The sequence below is a fragment of the Malus domestica genome, chromosome 03, assembly GCF_042453785.1.
Source record: "Malus domestica chromosome 03, GDT2T_hap1".
Lineage (NCBI taxonomy): Eukaryota > Viridiplantae > Streptophyta > Magnoliopsida > Rosales > Rosaceae > Malus > Malus domestica.
In genome coordinates, this window is record NC_091663.1 from 2,356,503 (window position 1) to 2,371,188 (window position 14,686).

The following is a 14,686-nucleotide window of genomic DNA, read 5'->3' on the forward strand; positions in this document are numbered from 1 at the left end:
AAATCATATTTTTACACTGAAAAGTCAATCCTGGTACTATTCACTTTACTCTTTATTTTGTCATTATTGTGTCAAATGTTATTAGTGATATCATAAAAGTTTTTGATATATTATTCCAAACTTAACCTCCTAATACTGTCCGTTGGGTTATATCAAAAATGTTATCAGTGATATCTTTTTTTTTTGTCAAACGATAGATTTGTTAGATTAGATGTTAGAGCCAACAGAGTCCGAACCCACGCCGTGGTGCAAGGACAACAATCCTCTCCCTCACTGTCTATTATTTTGTTATATCTCCGATGTGAAACTCTGCTAAATGTGATTGCATAAGGAGTATTAGTATTGATGGGAAATTCTAAGGTCTGATTTCCGGACCATCTCACCCATACATATCCAGACACAAAAAATCATTCCCTACCCCACCTCCCTAATTTGTCATGCTATCCTGACCACTTTTGATCGCCTTCCCCCAACACCACCCGGATTGGAGGTGTCGTACCCAAGAACCTCTCGTAGCTGATGTGCTACGAGAGGTGGATGAGTGCGGGACCCATTGTGAGACCCACATTGATCAAGGTGTCAAAATGCGTTAAGTGTGTGACATGCGTCACTAATGCTAGCACTTCTCATCACCAAATAAAGATAAAACATGAGTTCGACCACGCCATTCATAGAGGTTTTTTTACAAAAACATAGGACTCCGTGTATTTTGATCTCACCCGACTCTGCCAAGCTCAATTACTCTCTACTTGGATATCCCCATCTTATAAACAACCAAAGGAAAATATTGATACAGTATTCTTTACAAACAGACGGCACAAAGCGGCTTAAGGCCGCATTTTCAACAAAAACCAACAAGAAGTTAAATAAATCCCTCAAGATTATTTCCCACAACAGACCAAGGCAAGTTCCTCCTATACATGTCTGCCTATAGACTATCCAAAAACTGCTTCAAACATCACAGCGAAATATCATCGCCGTTAACACAACAATCCTCGGAATACCTTTGTTCAAGGATAAATACAGGATCGATCAAGCAGCGCTCAAGCAGTTCTCCCATGTCCCGTACTTTGAGCTGAAACTTCCTCCACCGCTCTGCTGCGCATGCTCAGAAATAACTGCGTGTGCACAAACATCCCAAGTCCTTGCTATCTCCCCAAGGGACATGGGTTGTGAAATGCTTCGTAGAGATATGCTAAACATCGATTTGGCCTTCACAGAAAGATCTTCATACTCTTTACTGTAAAAGTAGAACATTTACAGTCAAATTTAGGCTTTTAAATTTAACACGTGAAACCAAAATGAGTATATAAAACTCTTAAGAGAACGAAAAAATAATTGAGACATTCTGTCTCATCGTCATGGCACCACATACTTTTAATGAGACAAGATATAAATTGAATTGGGAAACAGAGCATGCATCTAATGAGCTTTTTTTCCATCGAGAAAAGATAACATTTGAAATAGGATTTCACCAGAAGGCGGTAAAAGAAAAAGGGCACAAGCCCGTACAGCTGAGAATGCGCAGTAGGAAATGCCAGGTCTCTTAGTTTATGTAACAGCAGCAACATCTAAAGTCAGAATCCTTATTTTCTCACCTGACTTCAACTGGAAACTTGTCCAAGAGTATTGGAGAGCAGTTGGGGTAATTTGTGGGAACAAGCAGTCTTAATGGCTGAATTGGTGACTGCAAAATATTAAAAGCCAAGTAAATACAATACATTTAATATTTTGAAGAAATGTAAAATATTCATGGCATTAACATTTGAGAGCCCACCATTTGTGCTGAAGCATACTGTGATTTCAAGCTTGGACTGAGAGCCACAGCATCAAAAGAGCACTTGACAAGAGTCCCCTCACCCCCTTCAGCAGCGGCTGCACTAGGGTCAACATCTTCATCACTGATATCAACAACTGTGTCGATAAGCAGCCGATTTATTTCTCTTATTTCTTCCAGAAGAGCATGATTAGCCTGCAAGACAAGCCACACACTTATGTCCAAGGAAGAAGCAGGAAAAGCCCATTTTTTGTCAGACATTGAAAAGCTCCGAGAAAGGAATTCTTTAAATAAGCAACGTTGAGTCCAGATCAGCAATGGACAGACATAGTGACATGCACACACCCCAAAAAAATAATCGTTCAACAAAAGTTAGCATCTTGAACAGTTAACTCGCACGCAGGCAAATGCAACTCAGAATGTACCAATTGCCAAAGCACTCCAGTCACATCAAGTGTATGCATAGGTGCACAGCAAAACAACTAGCTTTGAAGTCTTGCTGGAAATATACATTTTTAATGTGAAACTTTAATTATTTTAAGTTTGCCCGAAGTTAAAGCAGATGTAATTTCTAGTGAGTATAAAAAAAATGATTAATACCTCAACCCTAGGCCTCTTGATACGAGATGTTGCAGTTGACTCCAGGTCAGATGTCTCTGAATTGATCAACTGCTTGAAACTATCATTCATACTGCCAGCTGAAGACACAACATTTAAGGGCATGGCACTAGTGTAGCGCCTCATCTTCCTAGTCCCATTTGATCCATCATGAGTCATAACGTTTCTTGCTTGCAGACGACACTTTGTCATCGCAACCAAATCCTCACCGACTGCCGCTCTAGATCCATTACCTGGGGCAGACCCTGCTATCCTATCAATCATACTAACAACTGAACCAATGTCACTGACAGATGCACTCAATGTATGAGGTGACATCGATTTCACCTGCAAGTTCAAAATACAGAAATTTAATTTAAGCACAAGTGAGGGAAGGAAAAGACTAACTTAGATGGTAAGCACTGAAACATCATTACAGTACTCAAAAAGAGAAATATGTAATAAGAACCACTTTACTAACCGCCTTAATCAAGCGTTCAAGAGGCTGCTCGGTAACACTCGACTTGCCAGAAATAGTTGACAAAGCATTAACATGACTAGCATCTGGTACACTAAATTCAGCAAGCAAAGGAGATGCCGATATCCCAGGGGTGCCAATTGCAAGGGACTGGACTGGTGCTCCCACCCCAGCTGTTTGTTGATGTCCGATATTCCCAGCATTTGGTAGTGAGGAAGGTTTCTCAGAATCCCCTGGCATGGGGGATGGAGCCATGGGAGTTGAAGGAGATGGGATGACAAAAGGTGAACCGGCAGTTTGCAATGGTGTTCCAGCTTTTGGGTGAGTCAGTAGATTCTGCTGGTCAACTTGGGGAGAAGAATGTTGTGAAATTTGAGGAGATGCAGCCTGAAGGAGTTGGTTTGATGATGGAATAGGAAATGGAGATCCTGATTTCAACTGCTGATGCGGATAAGCACGCTGGCCTGCGGATATATGTTGCTGAAAAACCCCTGGCTTAACACCCATCCCCTGTCTCATCTTCAAGTCATTTGCATCATTTATTTGATGAAGTTGTGGCATTTGGTGTTGGTTCGCCTGCATCTGCGCCGGAAGCTGCTGCTTTGCTTGCTGCAACTGTTGCTGCTGCTGCTGCTGTTGCTGTTGCTGTTGCAGCTGCTTCTGTATCAGTTGCTGCTGCATTCGCTGTTGATACTGTTGCTTCAGTTGATTCTGAAGCATTTGCTGTTCCTGCTGTTTTAATTGCTGGTGTTGAAGCATACCAGAATTTGACTGAAGGGAGTTAATATTTGGCTGAAGCATACTAACCCCACTCTGTGATGACAAACCATTCATGTTAGCTTGCTGGGGAGCACTGACAGGAGTTTGTTGGATAGATCCCACCGGAACTTGCTGCAAAGAGTTCAGTGCATTTCCCTGTCCTGAATCCAAATTTGTACTCGGCTGCAATGAATTCATCATGTTCTGCTGTGATGTTGAAAGCCCAGATATTGAAGACATTGAATTTTGCTGCAAACTTGTCATATTGTTCTGCTGCATTGTTGGCACAGAACCTTGTAAATTCATTGTTTGCAACTGAGGGTTCATTTGATTTTCATGAGACTGCACTTGAGGAATTTGAGACTGTGGCTGCTGCATGGAGTGCATATGAGGTGGGGGGAGCTGCCCTTGTTGCAGAGGAGGACCTTGCTTCCTCGGTCTATTTGTATTAATAAAATTTACTATCTGCTTCTCGTATAAACCCAACTTGTCTTTCAAACCAGGTGAAATGTTACTCTTGGAAACCTGTAAGATTGATATGAGGCGCTCTAACATGGTTCTGAACATTTTTAGCTTCTCAAGCTGCTCTGACTTTGGTTGTTGTGGAAGAGAATCGTGCTGGCAAAGAGAAAGAACAGACGTCAGTAAGCAAAAGAATGGCAATATAAGGAGTAACAACTTTGTTGCGAAATCTTATTAGCATTATTGGTGAGGTAACAATCCCATGTAGATGGTCTACATGAGGACAATAATTAAAGGGGAGATCAAGGTAGAATCTATCAAAGAGCAGCACCACAATAACCTAGCAGGGAAACCCTGCTTATTACTAAAAGTTCAAGCAACAAATTATGAGAGAAGAAAAATTGAATTGATTACATACCTGCTGGAGTTTAGTAGCAATTTTATGATACATTTCACTTAGTTCGGGTAAGTACTTTTCCTTCATGACTTTGATCTGCAAATGAAAGTTATAAATACAAAGATGATTAGAAAGAACTTTGCTGCAGCTACATGCTTGCCGACACCATCATAACATCAATGCCAATGGAAATGAGCCTGTGCGTGCAACCATGAATTCAGACAGCATGAATTCATGTATGCTTGTATCTAATGAAGCAAGTTTTCATAAACTTCCAACCGACGGTAGCTTAACAAAGCTGCCCCACAAGGAGTCTTAACTAGCATGTAATTCTTCAAAATCCCCATTCAAGGCAATTTTGGCATTAGTATAATTATTTTCCAGTAGCTCTATTCCCACCCCCACGCCAAATAATTTTTATTTTTATATTTAGATGTATGTGAAAGCCATCAAATGGACAAGAAGTCAGGACATTTTACTTTTTGATAGACATCCTCTTGCCAATCACCCCCATTTGCATGTCCAGTCTGAGCTGAGGAATCTAGAGAAGCTACAAAATATAGAGAGATATATGTCAATGTTTGCACATAAAATGAAATTTGAACACGAGGGTTAAAAATGAGAAAGAAACAAAAAAAAAAAAAAAGCATTGCATGCAGAACATTGATATGGAAAATTATCCTTCCCAAACAGTTGAAATGTATTTTTTGTAAAACAAAATATAAATATCATTCCATACATCATAAGCAATCTAAGAACAGACAAGAAGCTTCATGAGCCAGTGGAACAGGACCATGCATGCACTAGATTGGGGAAAATACATCCATGGGCAGCCATATTTAGTAAACACAGTAGTCCACCGAAAGCTCTTTATCTATAAACCAATAGACGCAAAACAGAAGAATAAAAAGTAAAAACCCATGTTTTCAAAACCCAAAGGTATGAAAGGCAATTCAGGTGCAATTTGCTCCTACTTTCTGCTTATGAGGGCAATTACTTTTTTATGGGAAGACTTCAAGGTTTCTATTTCTTTGTTTAAAAGTAATTGTGGAGTTATCAAGAAGAAATGGGTTAACATTATGTCACAACAGCATCTCTATCACCATAGCTCATGAAAAGACAAAGATACAAAAACTAAAATCAAGGCAACAGAAGCTTCAGCCTTCACCAGTAAATCACTCAAAAGAACTCTGATTGTAAACATTAAGCACAAGAGGTGAAAGGTAAACTTACAGTAACTAAAGTGGTCCGTATACCTAATTTGAGGTGTAGGCACAAAACTCGTAACTAGGCTATTTATATATATATATATATATATATATATATATATATAGTCGGGTTTAATAACTATTTCCTTATCCTTGTGGATTATTATTTGCAATAATTATTTCATTTCCTTGTGGGATTTTACTTTTAGATTATATAACCACATCAATCTCTATTACTCAACCCTCCCCTGTGGATATTCAGAATACAAGACTAACTTTGAATTTATTTTTCTTTCAGTTTGGGATTTAGCTTTTTATCTTCCCTCCCCTGTGCTGCAATATACAAGACTAACTCTGTTCCTTTTATATAAATCCAATTACCAAATATAAATCACAAAATTTTATGTACACTACCACTACACATATCAACCTCTAAAAAGAAAAGCAAGAAATCAAGAAAGACCAAGGCTTGCTTTAGCACTATAGTTTAAGTTGACCAGATATTTGCATAGGACTCTGGTTCTCCATTCCATGATGGTTAGATGCTGAAGTTCTGGAAAAGAACAGAAATCCTCATGTTTGACAGAGAGGTATGATGCATCTGTTTAAAAGTGATGGTGACAACGAACATGTGGTGGGAAGATGGGACACACCTACTTGGCAAGATAGCCAGGCATAAAAATTTCTATTGACTAAGTCCAATGCACATCCATGTTACATTTTAATACAAGAAGTCATATATGGCAAAGATAAAATTCCAAAATTAGACTACTTCCATAGAGAGTCTAGACACCTACATCTGGCAACCACAACAAAACAATATATTTACCAAGGTCATCCAAAAAAAAAGTGTGCCCCATAAAAACATATAATAAAGACCATTTTCATAACAAAATCAAATTAATGACATAAAAATGACAGTATTACCTATAATACAATATGATAAACAGACCCAAATCACATAATACAAAAGTAAAATAAGAATAAAATAAGATTCCGTCCAAAATGTGCACCTATGATAATCCAGATATCATGAAAGCACATGCATAAAATCAGGAAAGTGCATAAGTGCAAAAATCGTACTCGATGATGTCTCAGCAAGAGGTCTCTGAGATTGATATAACTGCTTTTGCTGATCCATTACATTTTGAGCTTGAAGCATGGTTCCTGATATCTGACCTGATGCTTGAAGCCTTTGCTGCATATCTCGTTGCAGTGGATTTGACTGCTGTTGCAAACCCATTTGTTGCATCTGTGCAGGCTGTGATTGAATCTGTGACATCATTTGTTGCTGTGATGCTTGCGGTTGTGACTGCTGTCCTTGAGTCGGTAACATGTTAGATGCATTCGGATGTTGTTGCTGCTGCACCTGAACCTTGGATTGTTGCAACAAGTGTACAGAGTGCTGATTTGGTTGCATACTAGAATTACCACTTTGAGTTCCAAGGTGCTGCTGTTGCTGTAATCCGGTAACATTACTCTGAGAGCCCAACTGTTGCTGATGCATATTTGAAAGGTTGCTTTGCTGCTGTTGCTGTAACCCAGTAACATTACTCTGCGGGCCCAATTGTTGCTGATGGATATTAGAAAGGTTGCTTTGCTGAGCCATTAACTGCTGCTGCTGCTGTTGATGTTGCTGTTGCTGCTGCTGCTGCTGTTGCTGTTGCTGTTGCTGTTGTTGCAGGTTTAAAACATTATTCTGCTGGTTTAGTAACCTCTGTTGCTGCTGCTGCTGCATATCCCCGACATTAGTTTGTTGTCCAATCATCTGATTCTGGGACAAGTTTGAAGCAGTTGGCTGTTGCACCATAAGCTGCGGCTGCTGCTGCTGTGGGGTTAATATTGGCTGTTGTGCCATTGGTGTTTGCTGTTGATGAACAGCTACCTGTTGAGGCTGCTGTTGCTGCCTGAGAACTGGCTGTGAATGCTGCGGAAGCATGGGTTGTGATGACTGTTGCATAGCAGATTGTTGATTCTGCTGGAGAGATGATTGCACTGAAGGCTGCATAACAGACGATGTTGGCATAACAGATTGCTGGGAAGATTGCAACTGAGTCGGTTGTAAAAGGTTCTGCTGCTGTTGCTGTTGCTGTTGCTGTTGCACAAGTTGTGGCATATTTCCCTGCTGATATTTTGGCTTCAAAAGCGAATGTTGCATCTGTTGATGGTACATATACTGCTGGGAATTCTGGGAATTCTGGGATTGCTGCGGCTGCTGCTGTTGGGGAGCTACCTGTTGCCTTCCTGGCATTTGCCTTTGAGAATTAGCAAAGACATTGGAGGGTACCCCCTGGCCCATGGAATTCCCTAATGAATTCTGTGAACTTCCAGACATATTTTGCATGTTTGGGTTTTGTCCACCTATACTTGGGATAGGAGTCTGGGTTAAACCGGAAGAAGGAGGTAGTGCAGATGATAAGCCAGACGAACTTTGAACTCCAGCAGGTGGAATGTTATTCTGAATGCTCTGTGATAAAAGTGGTTGGCGTCCTTGAGATTGATTAGCTGGTAACGGCATAGAGAGTGATTGCCCATGATTGGGGACTTGGGATTGCATACCTTGATTGGGAACTTGGGGTTGCATACCAAAAGACCCTATCCAAGTAAAATAGCAAGAATAAACACCACATAAACAAGCATCAAAACAAGAATACAATAAATGTCATTTGTACTCATCACTTGACCCATTAAATACAAGTGAATAAAGATATCAAGAACGAATCATCTCAGTTAAGAAATGCAGGAATAATTAAGAAAAAGAAAGAACGTTTCATTAGTTGTTTTTACCCGGATCAGGGGGCCTGTTGCTGTTACCCGCAGAGTTAGATTGTAAAGGATTGCCCATTGAATTCTGAGACTTTGTCTCCATTGTGAGCATCTTCAGAGAAATTTTCCGTAGATAATCCGACTACAAAAATAAAAAAATCCATGCTAAATTTAGAATACAGTTCTATCCAAAATATGAAGAAAGTTCAAGCATAGACAACATATTTTTAAGAAGTCATATATGTAATAGATAGGTAAGTATTTAAGTACGCAAACATTTCATGCACCATAAGAAATAAGAACTCTGGTATTATGGAAGCACCTGGCTTGTGGCTGCAGTATAAATCTTTTCCTCAAACCTTACAGCAATTTTACTGAGTTCCTGTAATCCATCTTGTCCGGAGAAGGGAAGATGCCTCTTCAACGTATCCATTCTATACATGCAATAAAACCAACATCAGTTACTGCTGACTACCAAAATGGGGGTAGCGTTCATAATAGCAAAGCTGGATTAGACTACCGCTTGAAACAAAAAAAGTTCAACAAAGAAAAACACTTACATCTTGTTGACAATTCTTTGCCTCGAATCAGCCTGCAGCTGACTCCTCCAATCGCCGGCATCCATGGCAGCCTCTCCAACTTGAGAAGGCCTCCACTTATTGGTATCCATCAAATCCAATCAACCCAACAAAACTGCCAAAAACAAAAGTACAGGACTGAGCAACTTCAACGAAAACCTACGAAAAGGGCACAAAAAATTCGTACAAGAGCTAGCTATTCGGACGACGATACAGTTTATAATTACGCAGGCATTTTTTTTGCATCAGAAATTGCATTCATTCAAGCTGATTCTAAACACGATTTAGGCGCCATGAAAAATCAAAACTTGCAATTCAATTCACATACAACCGAAAACCAGATACGATTTACACAATCAGATCACAAAAACACCAACAATAACGAATTTTCCACAAAACCCACGATCGATCAACGTCTAAAACAAAAAACCCAACAAAAATTGACCAAAAAGTTACCACTTTTCTTTCAGAACAGGAGAGTTGAAGATTGAAAGGTTCAGGTTGCCTGGAGTCAAACAATGGAGAAATTGCAGAACAGGGAAATCGGGGGATTGGGAAAGGAAGGAGGGTTCTTGCTCAAAAGCTTCAAACTTTGACAAGATTTAATGGATTGATGCGTTAGTAGGAAGGGAGAGACAACGAAATATCCTGTTTTAACCAATGTCTGATTTTTTTTTTAGGTTTTTTTTTTTAAATTTGAATTTTTTAGGGACAAAAAGACAATAAAACCATTGTCCTTAGGATTTTATAAGTTGCCACTTACCACTTTATCCTAATCCTAGGCTTTCTTGTCAAATCCCAATTGGATAGGAATATTTCCAACCGAGTCAAAAGAACAAAGTAGTCTTATTTATAACTAGCTTCTTGGTACGCGCTCAAATGCGCGAATTAACTTTTAAACGTCAATTAATGTATTAACATTTCGTTAGTTTTATGTCTTATATCATCACTTTGAAACTTATTTATTTGTACTAAATAAGAAACTGCTATATATAGTTGGTGTAATAAGTTTGTCTTTAGCATTATTGATGTAAATAGACTGATTTTCTTATATTTTTTTTATTTTAAATTTATTAGTTATATAACTTTTCACTTTATTGCTTTTCAATGAAGACAGAACAAGGAGGAGATCAATTATTCCTCAATTAATCTACTTCATTATTCCTCAATTAATCTGCTTCTTGACCATTTTGGTATTAGATTCCATATAGTAAAGCGTCATGTAACTTTCATTTTCATGTGTTAATAAATGTAAGAATCTAAATGATTTTGCATGTGATTGGCATGAAATCCAAATGTCCTCTTTAGTTCAATATAACAACCTCTTGTCCCGCGAGATTTTGAAACCATTACCTCCTCCGACGAAATGGAGATCAAAAAACCATTAGTACAAAGGTAGAATACAACCAAACTCTAGGTATAGCAATTTTTGTTCTCTTTAACAAAAGTCAATACATGCAGATGACGCTTTACCATAATGACGAAAAACAATTATGTCTACGCACCCCAAACAACCTCCTCACCCCTAACAAAAGCCAATACATTGATATCGTCTACCCTTCTAAAGTCATCACATTTTTATTCAGAGAATGGAGGAGAGAAGCTGAAGTAGCGTATGAGGCCATGAGAACATGGAAATTCAGACCAAAGGAGCATAAAAACCATATGGAAAAGATGATGATGCATCTGGAACAATTGACAAACTTGATAGAAAAGATGTGATGCGCAAACACGACGCCTTTTCAGGTTGGAGGGGGCCTTTGTGGTCTGAGAGAGAGAGAGAGAGAGAGAGAGAGAGAGAGAGATCTCCTCTAATTCAATCATATAAAAGTAAAACTGATGATAAATCATTCCAAACACACAAATAACGTTATAAAAATGCAGTCTCTTTAATTAATTATTGACAAATAGCTTGAAATCTTTCAAAATGCGGTCCATTCATTTTGCGGTTGCGGTTGTGATTTCTTCGTTTTGTTGAAGCTCGCCAGCCTCTCAACAACCGTGCAATCCACTTTACATATGAGGAGGTGGGGGGAGCTGCCCTTGTTGCAGAGGAGGACCTTGCTTCCTCGGTCTATTTGTATTAATAAAATTTACTATCTGCTTCTCAAATAAACCCAACTTGTCTTTCAAACCAGGTGAAATGTTACTCTTGGAAACCTGTAAGATTGATATGAGGCGCTCTAACATGGTTCTGAACATTTTTAGCTTCTCAAGCTGCTCTGACTTTGGTTGTTGTGGAAGAGAATCGTGCTGGCAAACAGAAAGAACAGACGTCAGTAAGCAAAAGAATGGCAATATAAGGAGTAACAACTTTGTTGCGAAATCTTATTAGCATTATTGGTGAGGTAACAATCCCATGTAGACGGTCTACATGGGTATAATAATTAAAAGGGAGATCAAGGTAGAATCTATCAAGGAGCAGCACCACAATAACCTAGCAGGGAAAGCCCTGCTTATTGCTAAAAGTTCAAGCAACAAATTATGAGAGAAGAAAAAATTGAATTGATTACATACCTGCTGGAGTTTAGTAGCAATTTTATGATACATTTCACTTAGTTCGGGTTCGTACCTTTCCTTCATGACTTTGATCTGCAAATGAAAGTTATAAATACAAAGATGATTAGAAAGAACTTTGCTGCAGCTACATGCTTGCCGATACTCATGAATTCAGACAGCATGAATTCATGTATGCTTGTATCTAATGAAGCAAGTTTTAATTAACTCCCAACCGATGGTAGCTTAACAAAGCTGCCCCACAAGGAATCTTAACTAGCATGTAATTCTTCAAAATCCCCATTCAAGGCAATTTTGGCATTAGTATAATTATTTTCCAGTAGCTCTATTCCCACCCCCATTTGGGAGCAGCCTCTCCATAAATGGGGGTAAGGCTAGCCGACATTCACCTCTCCCAAACCCTGCGTAAAGCAGGAGCCTTGTGCACTGGGTACGACCTTAGCTCTATTCCCACCCCCACGCCAAATAATTTGTGTTTTTATATTTAGATGTTGTATGTGAAAGCCATCAAATGGACAAGAAGTCAGGACATCTTACTTTTTGATAGACCTCCTCTTGCCAATCACCCCCATTTGCATATCCAGTCTGAGCTGAGGAATCTAGAGAAGCTACAAAATATAGAGAGATATATATGTCAATGTTTGCACATAAAATGAAATTTGAACACGAGGGTTAAAAATGAGAAAGAAACAAAAAAAGCATTGCATGGAAAACATTGATATGGAAAATTATCCTTCCCAAACAGTTGAGGTGCAATTTTGCTCCTACTTTCTGCTTATGACAGCAATTACTTTTTTATGGGAAGACTTCAGGTGCAATTTTGCCCTTGATTGGGGACTTGGGGTTGCATACCGAAAGACCCTACTCAAGTAAATAGCAAGAATAAACACCATATAAACAAGCGTCAAAACAAGAAAACAATAAATGTCATTTGTACTCATCATTTGATCCATTAAATACAAGCGAATAAAGATATCAAGAACGAATCATCTCAGTTAAGAAATGCGGGAGTAATTAAGAAAAAGAACGAACATTTCTCGCAACAGATCAACCATCAAGAAGAAAGGTAGCCAAGAGAGAAAAGGGCAGTTTTCAATAGTTGTTTTACTGTTACCAGCAGAGTTAGATTGTAAAGGATTGCCCATTGAATTCTGAGACTTGGTCTCCAGTGTGAGCATCTTCAGAGAAATTTTCCGTAGATAATCCGACTACAAAATAAAAAAATCCATGCTAAATTTAGAATACAGTTCTATCCAAAATATGAAGAAAGTTCAAACATATACAACATTTTTTTAAGAAGTCATATATGTAATAGATAGGTAAGTATTTAAGTACACAAACATTTCATGCACCATAAGAAATAAGAACTCTGGTATTATGGAAGCACCTGGCTTGTGGCTGCAGTATAAATCTTTTCCTCAAACCTTACAGCAATTTTACTGAGTTCCTGCAATCCATCTTGTCCGGAGAAGGGAAAATGCCTCTTCAACGTATCCATTCTATACATGCAATAAAATCAACACCAGTTACTGACTACCAATATGTTTTAAGTTTGAAGTCCTCTCGCCATAGTTTAGATTAGATTACGCTAAATTAGACTACCGCTTGAAACCAAAAAAGAATCGACAAAGAAAAACACTTACAGATTGTTGACAATTCTTTGCCTTGAATCAGCCTGCAGCTGACTCCTCCAATCGCCGGCATCCATGGCGGCCTCTCCAACTTGAGAAGGCCTCCACTTATTGGTATCCATCAAATCCAATCAACCCAACAAAACTGCCAAAAACAAAAGCACAAGACTGAGCAACTTCAACGAAAACCTACGAAAAGGGCACAAAAATTCGTACAAGAGCTAGCTATTTGAACGACGATACAGTTTATAATTACGCAGGCAGTTTTTTTGCTTCAGAAATTGCATTCATTCAAGCTGATTCTAAACACGGTTTAGGCGCCATGAAAAATCAAAACTTGCAATTCACATACAATCGAAAACCAGATACGATTTACACAATCAAATCAAAAAAACAAAAAACAATAACGAATTTCCGACAAAACCCACGATCGATCAACATCTAAAACAAAAAACCCAACAAAATTTGACCAAAAAGTTACCTCTTTTGTTTCAGAACAGGAGAATTGAAGATTGAAAGGTTCAGGTTGCCTGGAGTGAAACAATGGAGAAATTGCAGAACTGGGAAATCGAGGGATTGGGAAAGGAAGGAGGGTTCTTGCTCAAAAGCTTCAAACTTTGACAAGATTTAATGGATTGAGGGGATGGTTTGGGAGTGACTTAAAAAAAAAAAAAGCACCATGAAAAAAAACTGCAGGAGTTTTAGATGATTGGTAAACGGAAGAAAAAGAGGTTTATTTTGGAAGAGAATAAGCTGAAATTAAAGGGAAAAGCTGAAGCTGCTATTTGCAGCTTTGGAAAACTGGTATTTTTTCAAAACATACAGGGTTAGAGTACTCCTTTAATGAAAAGACCCACTATCAGATTGTTTTTTTTTTTTCAAAAGCACTTTTACAAAAAAGTTTACTAAACACTCTACTGATTTATTTTACAACCGCTTATTCTTACAGCAGCTTTTTTTTCAAAGCACATCAATACCAGACCAGCCCTGATGCGTCCGATGTGGTCTTTTTAGTTAAGTAGGAAGGGAGAGACAACAAATATCCCATTTTAACCAATGTCTGATTTTTTAGGTTTTTTTTTTATAGAAAAACTAATGAAAATGGTCTGAAATGTTTTAGTTTTAATAAAAAAATCATGTTATAAGTTTTGTTTAATGATTAGTATAAAACTCATATTAAAGTAGTCCAACTAAAAATGGCCTAACTGTTAGAATATACATTCAATGGTTCATGATTGTGACACTTGTCACAATCTTGTTGTATTAGTTAGTTAGTACTAGTGTTGTAACTGCCTATATAAGGCAAGGTTGTTAGTTTACTTGATTAATAAGAAAGATATTCTACAGAAACTCCTTCTCTCTCTATCTCTACTCTCTCTCTCTAGTTCTTGCATTGTATAGAAAGATTATAGAAAGATATATTGACTAATTCATGAAGATTAACATGGTATCACTCGCCATTGATGCTGACGCGTGATCTTCGATCCTTCTTGCTTCCGCTTCTTCCTCCTTCTTA

At 38.3% G+C, this 14,686-nt stretch overlaps 2 protein-coding genes across 5 annotated transcripts; both read right to left on the reverse strand.

Moving 5' to 3' along the window:
- Nucleotides 1-738: 738 nt before the first annotated feature.
- Nucleotides 739-9,723, reverse strand: LOC103429764 (mediator of RNA polymerase II transcription subunit 15a-like). Of its 4 annotated transcripts, none has more exons than XM_070818076.1 (12): nt 9,479-9,723; nt 9,005-9,137; nt 8,767-8,878; nt 8,466-8,586; nt 6,762-8,273; nt 4,950-5,011; nt 4,492-4,566; nt 2,856-4,229; nt 2,378-2,722; nt 1,778-1,972; nt 1,599-1,687; nt 739-1,240 (listed from the first exon to the last, which is right to left on the reverse strand). In XM_070818076.1, exons 2-12 carry the CDS (start codon nt 9,112-9,114, stop codon nt 1,033-1,035), a joined length of 4,203 nt encoding a protein of 1,400 aa, XP_070674177.1. In that variant the 5' UTR covers nt 9,115-9,137; nt 9,479-9,723; the 3' UTR covers nt 739-1,032. The 4 variants fall into 4 exon arrangements, with proteins under 4 accessions (XP_070674177.1, XP_070674175.1, XP_070674178.1 ...); XM_070818074.1 differs by having other exon boundaries at nt 4,950-5,020; XM_070818077.1 differs by having other exon boundaries at nt 4,950-5,020; nt 8,493-8,586; nt 9,479-9,705.
- Nucleotides 9,724-10,829: 1,106 nt separating this feature from the next.
- Nucleotides 10,830-13,910, reverse strand: LOC103416613 (mediator of RNA polymerase II transcription subunit 15a-like). Its single transcript, XM_029099463.2, has 7 exons — nt 13,652-13,910; nt 13,183-13,315; nt 12,927-13,038; nt 12,654-12,747; nt 12,077-12,147; nt 11,540-11,614; nt 10,830-11,275 (listed from the first exon to the last, which is right to left on the reverse strand). The coding sequence occupies exons 2-7, from the start codon at nt 13,290-13,292 to the stop codon at nt 11,036-11,038; spliced, it is 702 nt and encodes a 233-aa protein (XP_028955296.2). The 5' UTR covers nt 13,293-13,315; nt 13,652-13,910; the 3' UTR covers nt 10,830-11,035.
- Between the last annotated feature and the right edge of the window lie 776 nt (nt 13,911-14,686).

Bases quoted from the DNA above. Each gene is read 5' to 3' on its own strand.
- LOC103429764 (XM_070818074.1), bottom strand. From the start codon at position 9,114: ATGGATACCAATAAGTGGAGGCCTTCTCAAGTTGGAGAGGCTGCCATG. The intron at 8,274-8,465 runs GTAAAAACAACT...TTACTTGGATAG, and splicing joins CAACAGGCCCCCTGATCCGG to GGTCTTTTGGTATGCAACCC. The intron at 2,723-2,855 runs GTTAGTAAAGTG...TTGAACTTGCAG, and splicing joins TTGAACGCTTGATTAAGGCG to GTGAAATCGATGTCACCTCA.
- LOC103416613 (XM_029099463.2), bottom strand. From the start codon at position 13,292: ATGGATACCAATAAGTGGAGGCCTTCTCAAGTTGGAGAGGCCGCCATG. The intron at 11,615-12,076 runs GTAAGATGTCCT...TTTCATTTGCAG, and splicing joins AAGAGGAGGTCTATCAAAAA to ATCAAAGTCATGAAGGAAAG. The intron at 11,276-11,539 runs GTATGTAATCAA...TCTGTTTGCCAG, and splicing joins TTGCTACTAAACTCCAGCAG to CACGATTCTCTTCCACAACA.